This window comes from Temnothorax americanus, unplaced genomic scaffold (genome assembly GCF_048541705.1).
Source record: "Temnothorax americanus isolate GAGA-0224 unplaced genomic scaffold, ASM4854170v1 Scaffold51, whole genome shotgun sequence".
Classification (NCBI taxonomy): Eukaryota; Metazoa; Arthropoda; class Insecta; order Hymenoptera; family Formicidae; genus Temnothorax; species Temnothorax americanus.
In genome coordinates, this window is record NW_027509668.1 from 1095247 (window position 1) to 1115819 (window position 20573).

General features: G+C 39.1%; 4 protein-coding genes across 11 annotated transcripts; 2 read left to right on the forward strand and 2 right to left on the reverse strand.

Moving 5' to 3' along the window:
- The first annotated feature begins 202 nt into the window (after positions 1 to 202).
- On the forward strand, positions 203 to 4137 carry LOC143904362 (uncharacterized). The gene is made up of 5 exons (XM_077418984.1): positions 203 to 522; positions 758 to 835; positions 944 to 1018; positions 1307 to 1381; positions 1479 to 4137. Exons 2-5 carry the CDS (start codon positions 769 to 771, stop codon positions 3152 to 3154), a joined length of 1893 nt encoding a protein of 630 aa, XP_077275110.1. The 5' UTR covers positions 203 to 522; positions 758 to 768; the 3' UTR covers positions 3155 to 4137.
- Positions 3998 to 13249, reverse strand: LOC143904361 (proteasome activator complex subunit 4B). Of its 2 annotated transcripts, none has more exons than XM_077418981.1 (13): positions 12711 to 13249; positions 11597 to 11737; positions 10969 to 11134; positions 10479 to 10877; positions 10240 to 10388; positions 9728 to 10047; positions 8349 to 9348; positions 7829 to 8102; positions 7236 to 7616; positions 6565 to 7131; positions 4898 to 6472; positions 4549 to 4770; positions 3998 to 4297 (listed from the first exon to the last, which is right to left on the reverse strand). In XM_077418981.1, exons 1-13 carry the CDS (start codon positions 12971 to 12973, stop codon positions 4154 to 4156), a joined length of 5601 nt encoding a protein of 1866 aa, XP_077275107.1. In that variant the 5' UTR covers positions 12974 to 13249; the 3' UTR covers positions 3998 to 4153. The 2 variants fall into 2 exon arrangements, with proteins under 2 accessions (XP_077275107.1, XP_077275108.1); XM_077418982.1 differs by lacking the exon at positions 12711 to 13249 and adding an exon at positions 12505 to 12666.
- Positions 13250 to 14306: 1057 nt separating this feature from the next.
- LOC143904434 (uncharacterized) lies at positions 14307 to 17677 on the forward strand. 6 transcript variants are annotated; one of them, XM_077419115.1, is made up of 7 exons: positions 14310 to 14658; positions 14751 to 14999; positions 15134 to 15316; positions 15392 to 16181; positions 16327 to 16982; positions 17058 to 17172; positions 17255 to 17677. In XM_077419115.1, exons 3-7 carry the CDS (start codon positions 15181 to 15183, stop codon positions 17475 to 17477), a joined length of 1920 nt encoding a protein of 639 aa, XP_077275241.1. In that variant the 5' UTR covers positions 14310 to 14658; positions 14751 to 14999; positions 15134 to 15180; the 3' UTR covers positions 17478 to 17677. The 6 variants fall into 6 exon arrangements, with proteins under 6 accessions (XP_077275246.1, XP_077275241.1, XP_077275242.1 ...); XM_077419116.1 differs by having other exon boundaries at positions 14751 to 14965; XM_077419117.1 differs by having other exon boundaries at positions 14756 to 14999.
- A 766-nt stretch (positions 17678 to 18443) lies between these two features.
- Positions 18444 to 20488, reverse strand: LOC143904435 (3'-5' ssDNA/RNA exonuclease TatD). 2 transcript variants are annotated; one of them, XM_077419121.1, is made up of 2 exons: positions 20344 to 20488; positions 18444 to 19867 (listed from the first exon to the last, which is right to left on the reverse strand). In XM_077419121.1, exon 2 carries the CDS (start codon positions 19849 to 19851, stop codon positions 18925 to 18927), a length of 927 nt encoding a protein of 308 aa, XP_077275247.1. In that variant the 5' UTR covers positions 19852 to 19867; positions 20344 to 20488; the 3' UTR covers positions 18444 to 18924. The 2 variants fall into 2 exon arrangements, with proteins under 2 accessions (XP_077275247.1, XP_077275248.1); XM_077419122.1 differs by having other exon boundaries at positions 20230 to 20368.
- Positions 20489 to 20573: the final 85 nt, after the last annotated feature.

Below are 20573 nucleotides of genomic sequence, written 5' to 3' on the forward strand. Positions count from 1 at the left end.
AAGCCGTAATCTTTAAGAAATTGACCAATCACAGTGAATCACAGTCGAATGTGAGAAGAATAATCGACTGTGATTGGTCAATTTCTTAAAGATTACGGCTTAAATCAACGGTTACGGCTATTATAAACCAACCCTTACTCTTTCCTTTGACCAACCTGTAATCTATTTCATTTATATACTTCGTGACGCCCGACCGTTATTACATTATTACCATTTAACCACACTAACCTCAGTTGTGGCAAGTTTGAAGTTCGTAACGTTCGCGTAATTGTAATTGATACTTATTTTGAGATGTCTCGCTGCGATGGTCACACGTTAATAAAGTTGTGTAATGATGTTAATTAATCACACGTAATTAGGCTGCGTATAAAATATAAAATTCAGCTTATTTTTATTGTACGACGAAATTATAATTTGCCCAATAATATACATATATTCCGCATTGAGAGAGATAGAAAGAGCAAATGTTTTGTTTATCCTTGAAGAAGTAGACGTTTCTCGCTAAGAAATACCAATTTTATGGCAAGTATTGTTTTACCCTTTTTTTCTTTTAGTAAGAGATTGCATTAAAAAATAAACTCCACAACGAGTAATCTCCACAAAATTGTTTTTTTTTTTTTTTATGTCTAAATATGTATATGTATAATTATTGTGTTGCCTGCACGCATAGTGTTTTAAGGCGGACATCGTTTTTGCTTTTCTTTTATCTCGTACATAAAATAAAATTTACAAGTTTACATAATTTTTGTATTTTTAGGTATTTTTAAGATGAATCCAATAATAAGTAAAGCAAATTACTCTGGTTACCTTACATCGCTACAATCTGAAAGTACAGGTTAGTGTATAAATTAATATCTGCTAAAGCATTGGCTGCGTTCAGCCGAAACTCCGCTGTATCGGCTGCTTTATATTGGATAACCAATTTTTATTATTGTAATTTCAGTACGGAAGATACCTCAACCAGTAAAAATTGCACAGTTGTTTGGATCATCTGGACATTTACAAAGTGGTCAAAAAAGTAATACTGATTTTTTTATTTATATTAAACAAATTTTGTATATATATATATATATATATATATATATATATAGATTTGATATATTAGGTATAGGTGTGTTCGTTTTAGAACATCAGAATATAAATAAATTTGTATATTTACTTGTGTGCGTGCGTGCGTGTGTGCGTGCGTGTGTGTGTGTGTGTGTGTGTGTGTGTAGAAAGCGAAATATGTATGTACTGTATACATTTTTTATTTTTTCAACGTTATATCGATAACAGAAATCACATATCAATGTATTATTTGCAGATTCATCTATTAAACCAAGTCTACCTGAAAGAATTACTCCATATCTAAAAAAAGCATCGAGCCAAAAGAAAAATGGTCAGTATTTCCCTACTTGTACAGTTTATATGTATATGTATATAATGTACATTTTATTACGAGCAATTTACACATTTTCCTTATTACGTTTTTTCAGTGACAAACACGTGTATGAAATTGCCTCGTAACGAACGAAATGCACGGCGAAATTTAAAATTTACAGAAACATTAAATTCTGTGACAAAAATTAAAAAATGTGCAAAAGCTGGTACGAACGACGAAAATAATTATCCAAAAAAGGAAATCTTTGGTTTGTCTACGAGGAAAAGGGTCCTACTGCCACCGAATACTATAAAAGACATGCATATTAAAAACAGAAAGCAAAATAAGCTTCAGGTGTCTCAATTTCGCCGTTTAACATCAAGTTCTGAAAATACAAATCCCAGGCTATCCGAGTCATCGAAAAGCTGTTCGCCTCCGTTGGCAAATATAAGTACGCGTGTTGATTCCGTTGTAAATGTGAAGAAAAACAAAACGTCCCTTATACGGAGCATTTCATCGCAAACGTTTAATGTAAACGAACAGTCCGGTATAAACATTTTACATTCCTCCTATTCAGATCTTGCAGATACGGACGATAGTCCGGTGGAAAAAATCCCAGAGGATTTAACGTCGAACGAACGGTCAAACGTTGGCATTTACGAAAGCCAAAATGACGATTGTGACATAATAATCAACAGATCACATTTGTCCTCGGCAAGTGATACGAACGTGAGAATTGATCGCGACCTGCCGAATGACGATGACGTAGATCGAAATGATGATTGCTGTGCGGAGCGCCATTCGCGGTCGTACGCGACCGTTGTACTGCCAAACGCGGAAAAAGTAAAAGAGGCGAGAGGCTTTTCATTTAAAAAAGTTGACGGAGAAAAATCTTCATCTACAACTTCGTCTACAAATATTTATGAAGATTTTTATTCATCTTTACAAACCGTTAAAATTATAAGCGAGACGTGCTTGAATCAACAACGTAGCACTAACGAAGATGAACGTGCAACTCTTAGTAAAACAGAACTCACAGTTTTGGGATCCAAATTGAACCATCTTGTCTGTAGATTGGAGCAAGATATGTCCGATCTAAAATTAACACTGACTACCGTTACAAACGTGTTATCCGCGACAAATATGGCAAACAAGGAAATTAAAGACGCGAATGAGACTAAGATTACGCAACAAATAATAGAAATAACAGAGAATCTAAACGATAACGTGAAAGCGATGGATAATATAGACACCAAATTACCGTGCATCACTATCATTGATACGAAACACGATAACACTTTGAAAGAAACTCATAAAATGCTCGACGTTAATAGATCCAACTTTTTGGAGACAAATGGAAAAGATAATCCCGAGATGCAGCTATCGGATCAAATGTATTTTGCTTCTGGAAGCGACAAAGAAAACAAAGAGATTCTGAATTCGCCGATCGTAAAGCAATGTAAAAAGCTTGAAAATTTGAATGCCGCAAATGATAGCTTCGTGAATTTAGAAAACGAGCTGGATATTGTTAACAGGAAATCTAATATACCACGTACACCGTTTATAAATCAGACTCCCGCGAAAAATAAATACCAAAATGAAAATACGCAAGAGAGGCCTATGAAGGAATATATGGCCTTAAAGTCACGTATGAGTTGTTTGTTGACACCTAATATTAAACGATTTAATCCTTCGGAGCCGAGGAATAATATTCATTGCGAAACTGATAATCCAAAAATTTCCTTGTCAGATAAGTTACTCGCGGAACTTTATAATTTATATGAAGATTGAAGATTCTCTTTAAATGCATGATTTTGTGTATATATATATATATCGAGTCGCATTATTTCGCGATAATATTTATAAAATATTTCTAAAATGAGAGAGAAATGTCATATTCTGTTGATAGAAGCTGATCTATAACTTAATTTATACAACATAATTATAGCGTTTTTATTAAACGCAATATTATTTAAGACATGTTTTAGGATATATTATTTTTAACGACATTAACGAAAAATTGCTAAAATAAACTGTATTGAACACAAATTTATATATAAGTAAATAATAAATACTTGGGAAGAAATGTAAAAAGAATTGAAAATGGATGAAATTAATATCTACCATGTAGTAGTCAAATATAAAAAAATCATATAGTTTTTACCTTAAATAAACAATATTGTATATTTGAATTTGCATATTACCATTTTTTACTCATCGTTGTCAAATAATGTTTCATGATTATTTGGATTAATTTTAGCACGGCATTTGTGACGATTGATTACCGTTACAAACAATTAATAATTGCCGTTGTTAAATAATCATGTGTATCATTAAACACGATAATAATGAGACTGCCTAAAAAATAATAGAAAATACTCGGAAGGAAAATAGTTAATACCTCGTTTGAGCCTTTCACATTATTCAGTCGAGCAAATTTTCTTAGTTTGTTCACAAGTAACGTTATTATTTTTTTACGATAAAATTACAAATATCTAATTTTAATTTTAAATCTTGCAGATATATACAAGTATTTGATTCATGAAAATTTGGTTGAAATCTAGAATCTCCTGCTATGGTATACTTTGTCAAATTATTATCTGTAAAATTATATAGAAAATAAGAATGCAAATGTAGGCTCTCAAATGTCATTTTTGTTTAATTTTTAATAACCACATTACATTCTTTATGGACATGATTTTCATTCTTAAGTTACCGTTAAAACTATCAATTCTGCAATTACACGTTATATTGCTATATTGTATCGAAAAATTCCCCCCCCCCCCCTGATTAAGCATAATGCGATGGCGGCACTGTTAAATCTTGTAATACAGCTAGTTGTTCTTCTGTAAAGCATTGGGCATGGCCTCTCATTCCTGCCCAACCGTCGTAATGCGTCCGTTTGAAATCACTCAAAGTTTTCCTTATGGTCATCTATAATTCAAACAAATTAATTAAAACTTGTTCATATAATTAATATAGCTGAATTATACGTATTTCGTATGTATAATACATACATACACACACACACTCACACACATTTTTTTTAAATAAAATTTTAAGAAATTTTAGCGACTTGTTCTTTGTATGTATGGAGAGAGAACGTATACGTGATATTTAACAAAGATAATCATTAAGTATTGAAGAAAAACTTTATTATTATTATTATTACACGGTTAAATTACCGGTATAGGTTGCGGATCATTCATGTGAAGGCCGAGATGTTCGAAGACCGAAGGCATATATTTGGGCACATCATACGGATGAGCATGAATGAAAGCGCATAGTCCAAGCACACCACCATGACGTATACGTATCGCGTCAATCTTGACGTTTCCCAACGCGTCTTGATTGATAGAATTATTTTTCTTTTGCAACCGGGTCTTTGATTTTCTCTTGAACTCCTCCTAAAAGCATGTATAATGATCTATGTATTCGATCTAAATATATTCAGGTCTTAAACTTTCTTAGAATCCAGAATTAGAAGATTAGAATCATTAGACCCAGAATTATAAATAATCTTTAGAAACTTGCCAGTAATTTCTCTTGATCCATAATAAACGTACAGTGCAATAGTCCACCGAGTACTTGACTAGCCTTCTCTCTGACCTCTAAACGGTCATCTTCTAACAGGCGCAAAACGATATCTTTAACGCAGTCAATCCACAACGCGTTACTAAGAATTATGCCCATATTGTGAAAAACCAATACTTGAAGGAACTCCAAACTAGTGAACCTAGCAGACCACGATGAGTGTTCGGATACTGTTTTCACCGCGGCCAGCGCTACCGACATGTCCTCCGGCAACGTAAATGCCTGTGCGAGTGTCGCCATGGTACGTAAACATGATTTATTAAGCTCCTCGTCCGCGTCCGAGTTTTCTAATTGACATATGATTGGAAATATTTGATAAAATCCTGACGTTGTGGTATACTGCAAAGGAGACAGGCTAATTGTAATCCATTTGCAAACAATTTTCAACAATCTTGTAGGCATCTCCTGTTCTTCCGTTTTGGATGTCGCGGCTCCTTTTGCGTCATCGACCGAAACGTCAGCCACTTTTTTTAATAAATTGTCCTCTCTGTCAAGATTATTTGGTTTGACTGTCGCGTCATCCTTTACAAGTCGCTCCAGTCTCGGTACAATCTTATCGATCAGAGCCTGCATTCGCGGAGTCGCGGTGTCGGTTGTATTGTACGGGAATCTCAGATCGGTGTTGAATATAGTGACCAACACTGATCCCAAACGTTCTCGGACATTCTGAAATGGATTCGTCAGTAATCGGTTCTCCAAACGCACCAGCAAACGTTGCAGCAGTTCCGTCACCCGCCACGACTGCTGGTTCAAAGCAGACTGTAGCACGTACAGACGACCACATTCCACGAACGAATCTTTCAGTGGCGGCTCCTCCATTAGACACTCGAGTAGCCAGTGGTGCCTGTTAGGATCTCTATGTTGTTGCATCGTCGCGAAGCACACAACCCAGTCTATAACGGTCTCCTCCGTTAGATTCGCGATCGCGGTTCTTATGATGGGCAATAATGCCTGCCACATGTCACACGTCATCTGGAACGGCCAGTGCTTGGCGCCTCTGACGATCCCGGCTGCAATCTCCGCGGCACATCGTTGGCTACTTTCGTGCTTGTCCCGCACCAGCCGCTGCAAATGCGGCAAAAAGTGCCGCAAATGAACGATCCCGTGATTACGAAACAGGCCCTTGAACAGGAAACATCTCAACGCGTTGAATTTGTCCTTGCCTTTCTTCTCCTCCAGACTGAAATAATTTATAAGCTTCTCGATATTTTGCGGATCATTGAAGAAGGACGAGATCTCCCTCTCGCAGTCCGTTAACTCGCGCACTTCCGGGTCGAGACAGGGTTGTTGGGCGGAAGGTGCGTATACTTGTAGAACTTTTGGCCAAGCGTAGTAACCTATGTACGGTTGATGAACATATCTAGATTCGTCCCATTGCTCGGTGGTTAACGGGCGGGTTTCGTAATTATACTGAAGCCAAGCGTTGTCAGCTCTTATACCGGGCATGATATTTCGTGATTTTCCCTCCTTTAATGTGCTGCTTTCGTCGGACAAGCTGCGCACATCAACGGTTACCTAAAAAAAAAAAAAAAAAAGAAAATAGGAAAGCATAAAATTTATGCAAATAATCAATATTTGCTAGACAGAATCCGATGAAATTTGTGTACCTTCGAATGTTTTCGCTTTTGTTGCTTTAACATAAATGTCACCACTCTGGTGGCAATTTTCCTTTCTTCCAAGGAATCGTGTATAAGCGCTTGTAAAAAGTAACGAACCAATTTTGCGGAATAGGTTTGATCCGGATGTACCAAGTCTCGTATGAAGGTCATCGCCATTACTCTGTGCCGCCAATGTAGAGATTCTTCGAGTATACAACGCAAAAGTTCATCGAGCAGATCGTTATACGCCGCCAGATTAGATCGATTGAGTTGCTCCAGGTTTCGCGCACCCTTCTCTATCTCCTTTTGATCAGGCTGTGGCAAGGCTGCTCGCGGCAAGTGTTTCCATAAAGCGCGTGCAGCTGTCAAGCACGCGTCGGATATTTCGAGTTCGAGCGCATTCATAAATATATATTTGCCTATAGTGTCTACGATGTTCTGTTTCAGGCGGATCACAGACAGCTTTTCGGACGGCTTAGAGAGCACAATGGCTGGCCATAATGATTTCACTATACTCAAATCTCCTTGCGTGATAATAGGAGCCGGTTGCGGTCCGAGTAATATATACAGAACACCCTGTTTCCAAATGGTTTTATAAAAATTTAATACCAATGTGTTTTTCCAAATAAACAATTATTTGTACGTGACGTTTATATGTAGCTTTTAATATTTAACGTTACCTTATACGCATCATGATGTTCTTCGGTATCTCTCCCCAAAATATCAATAAGACGAGGCATTACAAGTAAGTGAGAATATGGTAAACTTTTAAAGGCGGAGAAGAGACTGGCCTGAGCTTTCGAGCGTACGTCCGCGTATCTGCCTATAGCCAGAGTGAATAGTTCCAATATTATTCGTTCGTGAGTTTCCGTAAGGGCGACCAATTGCGCAATCAGTCTGAGCTCGTGCTGAATATCACAGCGATCCATTATCACCGAAGCTATGTGACTCTTATTTCCCACCAATCTGTCCTCGAACGTCTTTTTGATGACTAAAAAACCCTTGCGCCGTCCGTCACGTTCGCGCAATCGTATCTTTCCCAATAATAGACTAGTCCAAATCTATAATTTAAAAAGAAAGAAAAAAACACAAAAAATTTTCACACAATGTGAACGAAGAATTTGGCCCAAGTTGAAAAATCTTTTATACACGGATATACACAGAGTATACATCCGTATTAAAGATAGAAGCGATGAGTATCAAAATTAAAGCATATCATCCCGCAAAACAACACATATATTTGCACAACGTTTAATGTACAGCTGCCACATACCCGTATTAGTCCAAAAAAACTCTTCGTGTTGTCCTCCGCATTCTCAAGCATCGCCCGTTGGACTTGGCTCATAATCCCGGCGAGATAATGTCTAACATTGCTTCCATCAGGCATCGTAACATACCCTTTCATTCCGCACGTGGACGTTATAGATATATTCCATTTCACGGAAGACTTGATCAATTCGAGTGGTGCCTCTGTCCATACTGGTAGGACAGATTCGGAACCTCTGATAATGCTGCATACGATATTCAAACTTGCCAACAGTTCCTCCCTGCGGAATTATTTATTCATCTATATATGTATGTGTTAACATTTGAAATAACTCCTCTTAACCTCTATGAATTTTATACACAAAAATATAAAAATTTGCATATTAAAATACTCTACTTTGTATTTTTGTTAAGTATTAAAAATCGTATATGTGCCTCTACTTTTGTTAAAAATCAGAATTTTTATAATACGACTATACGTAACGCAAGATATATTGAAGATATTGAAAACCACGCGAAACACTGACCTACTTAATACACTAGTATTTTTGCAGTATCTATTAAGCTTGTCAATTTGAACCGTCAAATATTTTGAGAAGATTCGTTGTACGACAGCGATCTCTTCTTCGCCGGGAATATACCATTTGATGCGGAACGTATCGATATCTACGCTTTGACCCCATTCTCTAACGTAAGGATAGTTGGCATCGTTGTAGTCTCTCTCGTTGGAACTGTACTGCCATGGAGTGATGGTCGACAATGACGATAAAATGCACTTCAACAGATGACAGGCCAATTTATTGCCGTCCGTCGATCTCAAGAGAAGAACGCGATCGAGGACATCGAACAGCGTCGCCATATGCGGTATCAAATTGTTGCCAGGCGTGTCAACGATCGCGGACAGTATAAGCATAGCGTGTAAGAGCCGATGGTCCAAGTTCTCCTCCTTCAGGATGTCCTCTTCTTCGTTTACCAGCGGCAAAATCGTTTGCACGAGCGCGGGCAGTAGCGTGCGCAGGGTATCACGTCCGTTGATGTGAGAGAAACTATTGTACACAACCGCCGCCAATTGACCCGCGACTTTGGTTTCGAGGATCCGTTCCGTCATGAAGGTGCGCAGCTTGTGTAGAGCGCTCTCGAAAATCGTCGCGCTGATTTCCCTCAGGAGGGTCGAGCACACGCCAGAAAGTGCCGCTTCTGCGATCGACTCCAGCTTGCTCTTCGAGTTACCGCTGCGATTCTCGAGCCGCACGTTCTCCGACGAGCTAGAATCTATAAACATGAACACTCTGTCCAGAAACTGCAATATGAAGTCCTCGAAGCGCGACGTTGCTTCACAGACTATCCTCTCCTCCTCGGTCATAACTGCGGTGGATCTAGAAGAGTCCACAATGGGGATCAGCGTGGCATAAACGGAGATAAGACGGAACGTAGCAAAAGTTTTTCCGACGTCGTTCGGATCAATTCCGGGTAACAACGAAAATAGCAGCGGCAACACGTGCATCGGTCCTTCTGAATAAACATACCCTGTAGACAAAAGTGAAATTATAGGCTGAGGAAAATGGATGTGTGTACATACATACATACATACATACATACATACATATATATATATATATATATATATATATATATATATATATATATATAAGAAAAATTACTACGAGAATTAAAGAGGGGACTCTCGTGCGGAGAAACTGTGCTCCGTTTTTCGGAAGAAACAACGTTAAGCTGTTGTTCCACACATAGCAACTGGCAACTAGCTATGCGTATCCCCCCTAGGAGGCCACGAGACTCGACTTCGAGTTGCAGTGCCATTAATGACGATGATTTTAGTTTTATAGAATACCCGCAAATTATAGAATATTTCAATGTAACGTCACATTTGAAAGCCCAAGTTTCATACCTTTGTTTATATTCCTAGAGCCTTGCACCATTGGTCTCGCAACAGCTACCATGCAAATCATCGAAGCAGTAAGTTTATGCGGTTCGGTCAGTGAATCAAATGTAGACTGCATTCTTTCTAACATGTCCGGTATTACTAAACTCGGTCGCATAGTAGCTAGATGCTGTAGAGCCTGGCAGGCATCGTTTATACAAAATTTATTAAACATAGCTGTCATAGCTACTGGCAACACACTCTTGACAAAGGCGTCAACATCAGAATCGGTTAACTTGTAATTGTCGGGAATTGGAGTTTCCCACGTTGATTTAGCATATCTCTCTCTGAAACCACATAAACAAGATACATTTACACATTAACCAATTAAACATTTTAATATTAATTATATTTTATACTTTTTGGAGAATATAGTAATTAAAACAGAGACAGAGAAAAAGAGAGAGAGAGAGAGAGAGGGGAAGGGAGGGGGGTAAGAGGAGAATAAAAGGGAAGAAATATATTAAATGTTCACGTACGCGTGTAAACGTATAATAAAATGATATGGAAGTTTGACAAGGAGTTCCTTTAACTTTCCTACCCATCGCCCAAAATTTGCTGGATAAAAATACGTTTCTATAGTTTTCAAGAATTTTTCCAAATACATCTGTGTGCTTCTACCATTTCCCTATAAAACATGTATGTATAAACATATACAGTTGTGATATATATATATATATATATATATATATATATAAGTTGTGATGTATAATCTTACCAAGGTTGCTACTATCCACATACTTATCGATGACATTTCCATTTTATGATTCAAAGTGTTTGGCGTCTGCTTATATGTTACTGGCAGATTTAGGCACCGTATAAATCTAGTAAACATGAAGGGAACGTGCGGTTCCCAGTCAATATACCCAATATTAAAAGCTGCCAATCTTGCAATTAAACACATCATATCATTTTCCCATTGCGGACCATTGTGGCATACCTTCCACATGGTCATAAATTCATCAAACCACAACCGATATCCGATGGGATGATGCTCAGGAGATAGTTGCAATGGTAAAAAACACTCTAAAATCTGAAGGCTCGTGCACATTGTTAATCCATCGTGAGGACAGAGCTTTGGTCTTAATTCATCTAATATTTCTTGCGTAGCGTTCAACTGTTACAATAATGTTGCGAGATATATGAAATTAGTCGTGTGCCGAATTCTGGGAATGTTTCTTTTTCTCAAAGAAAAGAATTATTCTTACGGGGAAATAAATCTTTACGGAATAAATCACACAATGTAATAGAGTTTTCAACAATGAAGAGTTACGATATATTCCAATTGGATTGCGCCGTAGACAATGCGCTATAATCTCATATAAGGGTCTCCATGGAAGTTGTAATTCGTCTGGACTGATTAATTTTTTTTTCCTGAAAAGAAAAGGTGACGTACATCAACCCCCCCCCCCAAGAACATTACATCAAATAAATTCTATTCCATAAGAAAACAACTTTTGCGCAGCAAGAAATCCGTTCATTTCGAGATTAGATTGTCTTTACTACATTTCCATTTCAGAGTGTTTCATATTGTTTAAAACACAATGTGTAAATTGATGTCACACCACGACGTCAATGTGTTCGCTGTGTTTCCGTCCGAAAAGTAAAGACATATCTACGATCAGAATCTTGCCTTTCTGCCCGAATAAAGTTCATTCTCTCATGGAATAGGTTTCCTAATCGCAACTTACAAATGTTAAAATTATATACAAACTGTCTTTTTTTATCAACTATTACTTTTGGGGGAAATTTTCTCAAATGTATCGGACAATGTTTAATGTAACAACTGTCCACTCAATGGACAGTAGTACATTCTTCCATTTCCATTTTACTTACTTTAACAACAAGATCAATGTGGCGGAAAATTTGTTGACGAGGCACGTATCCAAATTTGATATGGTAACAAGCTCGTACATTAATTTCACGAACGCTATGTGATCTTCTTTACCGAACTTCATCCCATATAGTTCTATATACCTGAAAGACAATTTAATCCAATATGTCATAATAAATTGGTACAATACAGAGTATTAAAAAAAAAAAAAAATAGATTAAGAACATTAGAAGGCAGACAGTACTGGAGTCAACTGAACAAACAGTATACGTAAAGCGATTAGCAAAGTAAATCAGAGAGATATAGATCTACGTTAGTAATATGGATAATTTGCAGTTTTAGAACCTTTTTTTTTTTTTTCCCAAAACTCAATTCTTATCATTTTAGATATAATATCAAGATGGGATTATATATATAGAAGAATACAAATGCAAGTATCTCGTATCTCGTGTTGGAATATATCCAAATATTTTTTATGTTCGTCTTTTAACAAACCAACAGGGGCAAAGTAATTTGAATCAATTTATGTAGCAAAGATACGGATACGTGCAAAAATACAAAAACAAATCACCGTTTATCGTGAAAAGAGAAAATTAATGTTTTTTTTTCTTTTGAAGAATGCTTCCATCTCCGATATAGAATAAATTACTTTGCGTATCGTATCAATTTTTTCTCCCCAACTTGACAGCATTTTACGTTCTATCCCATCTTTGTATATTTTTGTCAGGTGTAAATTGTTCGACACGTATAACGTACGTACTATTTGTGAGGTTTTTATCCGATTTATTCGTAATCTTCGCTAGTTCTGTCTCTAATTTGATTTTTTATCCCCCCACAAAAGTGATATTCGACAATAAGGCGGTCGCGATACTTGACACTTCCAAGTCCCTTTTATCTCTAACAAGCTTACTTTTTTACAACTCGTGAATCAACCAGACGCTTTTCGCACACTCGTAAATCCAAGACGAGTATTATCTGTCTTCTAAATCCTAAATGGTTAAATCATTTCTAAAAATGGACTTTTTTTTCTTTTTTTTTTTAATACTCCGTAAATACTAGAAAAGAGTATAAAAGATCTCTGCAGAGCTTTCAAGAGCGCGAGATTCCGTCGCTCACAAATTTAATCTGCTCGTCCAAAAGACGCATCCTGGTATGAGCTCACGTAGCATGACCGCACGTCCCAAGTTTCCCTTGATCTCGGCGAGCCACATCCGCGATTCCGCATCAAGCTCACTCGCGTAGGGCAAGAGTTTATTGTACACCAACTCCTTTTGCGGACGAAAGTTGACGAAATCTGTCTCGAGCGATGACAACGACGGCATCGTCGGATCGTTGGCGTTATAAGCCACAAGTGTATCGCGATCGCACTCGTCAGTCATGTTGCCTGTTGCCGTCACGTATGTAGCAAGTGGCACTTTTACTTTAACTTGAACAGAGCGACCGAGTTAGAGAACTTGGAACCAAGATTAATTAGAGCCAACAAGGTCGGGGTGAGTTACGATGCAATGATTCAATAACTTGCATACAGTTGAATCAACAACGACAACTTGCTTATTCTTATTCATTTTCAACGAGTCATGTTTGCGTCCCAGGGAGCCATGTTTAATTTGAATGAGCTGAAAACCAGCTGAGCCACGCAGAGCTGAACTTTGCAGATTTGCACTGCGTTGCACTACGTTGCACTAGAAATATAGGCCCCCGTGCCCCCGTGTGTCTTTTTAGCTTTTTAGCTAAGGCTGAGTTTCCAACATCGGGCGCTCTATTGACATCAGGGTTGCGTTCCAAAATTCACTCTGGGTAACTAAAATCTATAGTTTACGTCACGTACACTGTAGCATTTTAGTTAACTAGAGTGAATTTTGGAACGCAGCCCTGGGGGGCCTCGTATTATATCTTTTCACGATTCACTAGAATATCTACGATTTTATTGGTCGAAATCTAGTAAATCTGTTCACTTTTTGCATTGCGCGCGTTCAGCAGACAAGCTGCAGGGCTGCGTTTCAAAATTCACTCTAGTTAACTAAAATGCTATAGCGTACGTGACGTAAACTATAGATTTTAGTTACCCAGAGTGAATTTTGGAACGCAACCCTGAGTAGCGGGTAGCAGTTCGAACGTGCGTGGCTCTTTTTACTATTTAGGGTGCTGTCACATGACAGTCAGAAATTCGGAAAACGGAATCTCGGAAAAGTAACGGAGAGGGGGTCAACCAATCAGAGTCAGCTCGTTCGGTGCGATTTTTACAAGGGCCGGTTCCCCATAGAACGACTTTTACGGAAAACTAAATGGCATTCTAACCCTTGACATATTTTTAAATTAAAGAAATTTCTATATAATTTTAGAGTATAATAAAAAATACGTCGAAGCTTTATTTTTTAATAGACTATACTACTACGGTAAGTATCTTTTTTCTTCTAAAACAATAAAAATAATTTTTTAAATTTTTACTTATTTTGGAAATATCAGTCCATGGGGAGCCCAGTCACAAAAATCGTTACTTTTCCGAGATTCCGTTTTCAGAATTTCTGACTGCCAACCACGCTACGCAAAGTGTCGATAAGACGAACTCAACAGTTGTGTCTGCTGAGAACGCGCCCAATCTGTGTGCCCTGCTTTACCCATGGTCTCGTGTTATCTCGTATATAAAAGACACGACCGTGGTCCGTGGTGGCGCTGATGCCATGCATTAATATGTATTGTACAGTACTACAGTACAGTACATATGTGTACGCGTACATACGTGTGTACGTAATGACATACATATGAACGCAATTTAAAAATAACAAGTTATTATCTCGTTGACCAATTCTGTATTGGGTCCATAGCGCCGTTGGTATTGTTCATAAATTTTCAAGGTACCAGATTAACAGAAATAAATGATAACTGCGTAAGTGCAAAGAACTCGATGTTCAAGAGTTTCTAACCTGTACGTTCCCACTGGATATTACGCGCCGGTTATTCACGCGTAGCGATTATATTGACAATATTAATATAGCGATCTATCTCGGATAACATATTTCAAATACGTTCGCGTGTCTACGAAAAATTTACAAATTTACAAAAGGTTTGTCTTTTTTATTTGCCACCGTCGACCGTATCGAAACTTTCCTTTTCGCCCTTCGCCAAATTTCAAACATACACCTATTTCACTTCAAGTGCAGCGAATGTATCGGAATGTGCATTTCAAACGGACATAGTCGGAGTCTGTTGAAACACGTGCCAGAGGCTCTAATAATTAATTGATCGATTGCTATCTGCTTTCAAACGTGTGTTATTGCAATGCTCTTTGGGTTGAGACAAGGATCCAAACTAGCCGAGGACCTAAATAACAAGATTGAAACAGTCTTCCCAAGTTGCCGTGATTAGCAACGGTACACTTGGCTCGTCTCTGTCAACCGTCATTTTGTCAGTCTACTTTTTAATTAACAAATTCTTCCTTCCTTTCTTTCTTTCTATTTTAATTTCGTTAAGAATACACGCATGCGTGCACTCCGAACGTACGTTGCATAGGTATACGATTGATATTTTGTAATTTTCAGAATACGTACCGTTGCGACGCCTCAACAGCTTTCGTTATCTCGGTAGAATGAACGGGACTCTAAAGGGATTTCTGCGATTGTGTCCACCAGCACGCACGTGGACAGTCCTGTCGAATTACATAGGTGCTATACCATTTCACGCGATACGGAAAGTCGCGCGAGTTTACGGTACCAGTTTGACAGGTAACTGCGACGATCTCACACGCGTCGTTCTCCGTGTAAACGTAACGGTCTAATTGAATGTGCACGTTTTGTTAGATCATACACAGCTAGAGGATTGTATATCGCCGATAGAAAAGAACTATGTACCCACCGATATTAAGACGGCGTGCAAATCTATGGAAATATTAGAGAAGGCAGCGAGAAATTATACAAATATGACCGTACACGACGCTATCGACACAATATTTGTATTGTTTAAAGCTTCTAAACATATGGGGGAAGATCTGCAAAGTATCAAGCAGCATATAGGCTTTATACGTCTGTGGGAAGTGTTAAATAGAAATGTTAGATTTATGAAAACAAATGAAATTATCAGCAGTCTCAGAATGTTGACGTATTTCAAGATTCCAGCCAACTGCATTCTAACTCAGTCATTGTTGCAAATGATTCGCGCAAACGTAAATGACGCATCTCTTCAGGATATAATCAATATAATTATATTATTGAAGAAAATGGATAGTACACCATTGAGAGACGCTCTGTTGATAGCTCTACCCGTTGTGTTTGAGGCACAGCTACCCACGAAATTGGATCCGGATGACATTTTTATGCTGACACAGTCGTTGAGACTTATAAGTGAAAACAATATCACGAATCCAGAAGTACAAAATACGATACTCAAGTCGTTACAGAAATTTGAAAATAATCTCGACGTACAAACGGCTTGGTCTATCTTTTGTAGCTTGTGCGTTGCCTCTTATCTGTCTCCGATGGCTTTTGAATTGCTGTTCAATATTCAAAAGACTTTAATAAGCGACGCGAAACGATTAAGTGTTCCAGACATAATGAAGGCGCTCCACAAACTAGTGCTCGTCACTGCAAAGAAGTATGTATATATTTAATATTTATATAAGAATCTCTCTCTCTCACGATAATATAATCTGGCGCTCCCCCCCTCTCTCTCTCTCTCTCTCTGTGCGTGGGCGTGTGAGTAAAAAATGAGATATCGACAATACGTTACTTGGTTGCAGCAAAGAATATGGATGCAAGTTCTACAATGAGGCACTGGTGGATGCTTTTGTCAGTTCAGCATTATCCGCGGAGATTTTTTTTGACAATAGTATCACTCTGCTGAAACTTTTGAACGAGCTGAATTATGCGCACATACCTTTCCTGGAATATTTAGCAGCGAAATGCTTCGAGCAGCCGACGTTGCTGAAAAACGCATCATATTTTAGAGTATCTATTTTCTTAGAAGGATTAATTAATGCCGATTACAAACCAGTATTTTGGGACGTTATACGAGATGCGATACTGGCGAATAAAGTGGAGAACAAAGTCTTCAACAGATCTATGATTAAATTTGCTCTGCATTTGATAGCGTTAGATTGTTATAGCCCAAGTTTAATCGGCAAAGTTTTTTCCCAGATTATTAAGGCTAATGAATCAATGAGGAACATTCATATGAGGGAGTTGTTACTTTTATATCAAAGTGTCAAGACGCTGTATCCCACGTATAATGGACCGTGGCCGTCGCGAGATATACTCGAACGTGCTATAAGCATACACAAAACGTTGCTCGGTCCAATACTTCCCACGTTTTCCTTAAAGACGGCATTGGAACTAGCATTGGGTGGCCCTCAGTACGTTCACAATGACTTGAGGACAAAACTTGGACATTACATTGGTAAGTTAGGGGGAAGAACAAAGTACGTCTTGTCCTTCTTACGAGAAAGGACGTTGTCAAAACTTTTCGCTTTAGATCACGTCGTTGTAATGAGGAAAGGTGGATATCCGATTGCAATCAATACAGTTACGTCTAATGGAACTAACGTAACGTACGTCGAAGATATACAAACTCCAAACGAAAGTCAGATGTAAGACGACACTCGGCTTATTTAACGTATTACAACATTGACTTTGCCGTGCTCATTATTGGTTACTGATCTTGGATTTTAGGATACTCATCTTTAATTTACCTGACGCCGCGTACGCCGTGAATTCTCAGAGACTGAAAAGTACATGGTTGTTGAAAATTAAGTCCGTGGAAGCGTTAATAAAAACCAATGCAATTGCGATAAATTCTAGTTCTTGGATGAAACTGCCCGAATATGAAAGGCTTCCCTATCTGATGCGAGCTATAAGGCTAAAGTGCGAAGATGACTCGTTCTTAATAAAATGAAATATTTCATAATCAACATAGAAAATATGTTACGTAGGATTCTCATCGAATATATATTCGACAAGAATGATGTATTTTGAGCGATACAAACACGCGACGAATGTTTATCAACTATTAATGTACAGCTGTACAAACACGTGAAATATATATGTAATAAAATTATTCGTTTATGAGAAAATAAAGTGGAATATAAGATATAATATGTAGATAAAACAATTTGTACGAAAGCCAACTTTCTTTTATCGTAGATTAAAAATTATACCGACATTACGCAATGAGAGACACGTACCGCTTTATAGTATTTACAGTTATTGGCTGCCACGTGTATTTATTTTAGTTGTACTTTGTTTAGGATAAACTTGCGTAACACACGGAAGATAGCTTAAAAACAGAGAAGAAACAACGTACATACACACATTGCGTGGATTTAATTAGACGACTGGCGCGAACTGATTTCTAAACGTTCTTAAATGCGCGTTTTTGCGCGCTCTCTCTTTCTTATTTAAAAATTATGATTCACTGAGAGAAAAAGAATGTGTATTTGACACACAAATAATCCATCTACAAAACAATTTATTCATATAAAAATATTTATGATATATCAACACGTGTGAATGTATAATACTGAGTTTTATCTCCACGCATCTATCCGCGTGTGTGAGCGCGCACGCAGCACGCGTATATACATATATCCCACACGCAGTTGATTTCTCCTATTCCAAATCAGTTTTTCGGGATTTTCCTATCGCGCTGCTTTCTTACTATCCATATTTACCATTCGACCACATTTTACTTCCTTCTGCGGCGTTGTATCTCTATCGGGGTAAAGTTTACGCACTTTACCACGAGATTAAATGATATACATATTATATATCAAAATGAGAAAACGAGCGAAAACAACACAACGCAGTTTCATTCTGCATATTGTACATACGTCATTGGAAACTGAAAGAAAATGTCAAAATATAGAAGCGAGAACGTTGTTCGTATGTTTGAACAAACAACGCAGCATTTTATATAAAAAATTTAAGAAACTTTAATACACGATAAAGATATTTTGCACATCCACACGTGTGTGTTTATACAGGCATGGGTAGGGATACAAATATCTGCGCACCGTCGTTCACAGTCCTTACTACGAACTCGTACAACAACGTCTCATCACGTTCAACAGCCTACGAGCAGTCGATTATAAAATCAATTTCTCCAACATAAAATATTACGCATGTAGAAACTATCGTTTGGTTTATTGAAAAAAGAAGGAAGGAAGGAAGGAAGGAAAGAAAGAAAGAAACACGCGTAAAGTTTGTAAATATACGAGTACGCAATGGCTCCGGATGAAGCTCTATGGATATTATTTGAAAATCTAATTCACGCGTCGTCATAGCAATAGCACCTATTAGCACCCATCTTCGGCACACGTCCGACATCGAAATATATATTCGTATCATTGATTCAAACCGAATAATTTTAGAGCGTTAAAAGCGGTAGTCAGGGCGACTTGTTCCGGCGTGGTTCGCATAAAGGCCGCTACCATTTCCACGATCGCTGGCAAGGCACATGGCTCGTTACGTTGAAAGGTGCAGTAACGCTGGAGAAATGTCATAGACCGTTCGGTTAGAGCATCCTTGACGCGCGCCGGCAATTTGCTGGCCCTGGTATTTGGATACATAAATGGCGCATCGGTCTCCACTAGGATCTTATCTAACGGCGCTTGGCCTCCCTCCAGCAACCGTCTCACTCCGCTGTCGGATTTATCCTTGCACAGATAGCCGGTAATACCCAGATAAAAGCCTCGATCCAAGTAGATCCGCGCCTCTTCCGCGCTGCCGACGAAGGAGTGAATCAAAACGGGCGGCAGACGGTTCTCGTAACGTTCGAGAACCTCCAGCACGTCTTTCTGCGCGCCTCTTTCGTGTATCACCAACGGCTTGTTTAACGTACAGGCTACGTCTATCTGCTTGTGAAATACAGCGCGTTGCGCCTCCGGGGCTGAGAAGTCGCGGCTGTAGTCCAAGCCGCATTCACCGATCGCGACGCATTCCGGATTACCGGCTATGCTTTCCAACTCGCGCAGGGTGTTGGGTTCCTCCCAGGACTTGGCGTCGTGCGGGTGCACGCCGGCGGTCGAATAAAGCGTCCCGGGATATATTCTGGTTAGCCTCAGCGCCTCTTTGCTCGAACGAATGCTGGCGCCGGTCACCACGATCTTCTGCACCCCAGCGTCCTTTGCCCTCTGTATCACGCTATCCAAGTCCCGACTATACTTTTTATTCGTTAGATTGGCACCCACGTCGACTATAATGTAATTTTCGTAGCACCGAGTCATAGACGAGGGAACGGCTTTCTCCTCATCCTCGGTCCTCTCCTCCATCTCTTTTAGGCTCTCGCTGAAGCAGATGGATAATAACGAGAGTTAAACGCTAGACAAGCGGGCGCGACACGCGCGGGGACTCAGTCGCGCTTTACGCGAGACGATAGCGTGTATCACGCGTACGTGTCTACGCGGTGTCATCGTTTTATTACAAAATAAGAACGCGGCCAGCGTCAGGACGGGTACGGAGGGGAGAGGGGGCGCGAGACGAGACTATTTTTAGAGAGCGCCCGCGCGCTCCAGCTCTAAATGCTCTTGAGAAATAGAATGTACTTAGGTTTCCACAAATATGTGATACGAGCTACGTACGTGTAACATTTCGCGTATATATCTATGTTCACGAACCAACGCACACCTCCCCACTTAACCTATACCTACATACGCAACGTGACAGGCGATAGCTCAGGGCTCGGGCTCGGGGAGCAAAGACACTCGCTGGGTGGCGTGGACGCTGACGCGATCTGGACTCTGGACGAGACGATATAATTTTACCTCTTTTTCTCTTTTTTCTTTTCGATCCTCCAGCCTCCAGTTCCCGTCACCGCTCGTTGTTTTCGTCAGGGCAGAGGGGCAGAGTCGTCGCGCACGCTCGTATCTGTCGCGTACTTTCGGTACGCTCGATATAGTTGGTATAGTTATAGTCGGTATTCGGAGTTCGGAGGTGATGAGACTGGGTGAGACCTCGAAGTCTCGGGCGACTCGGGGTCGGACTTCGGACTGCT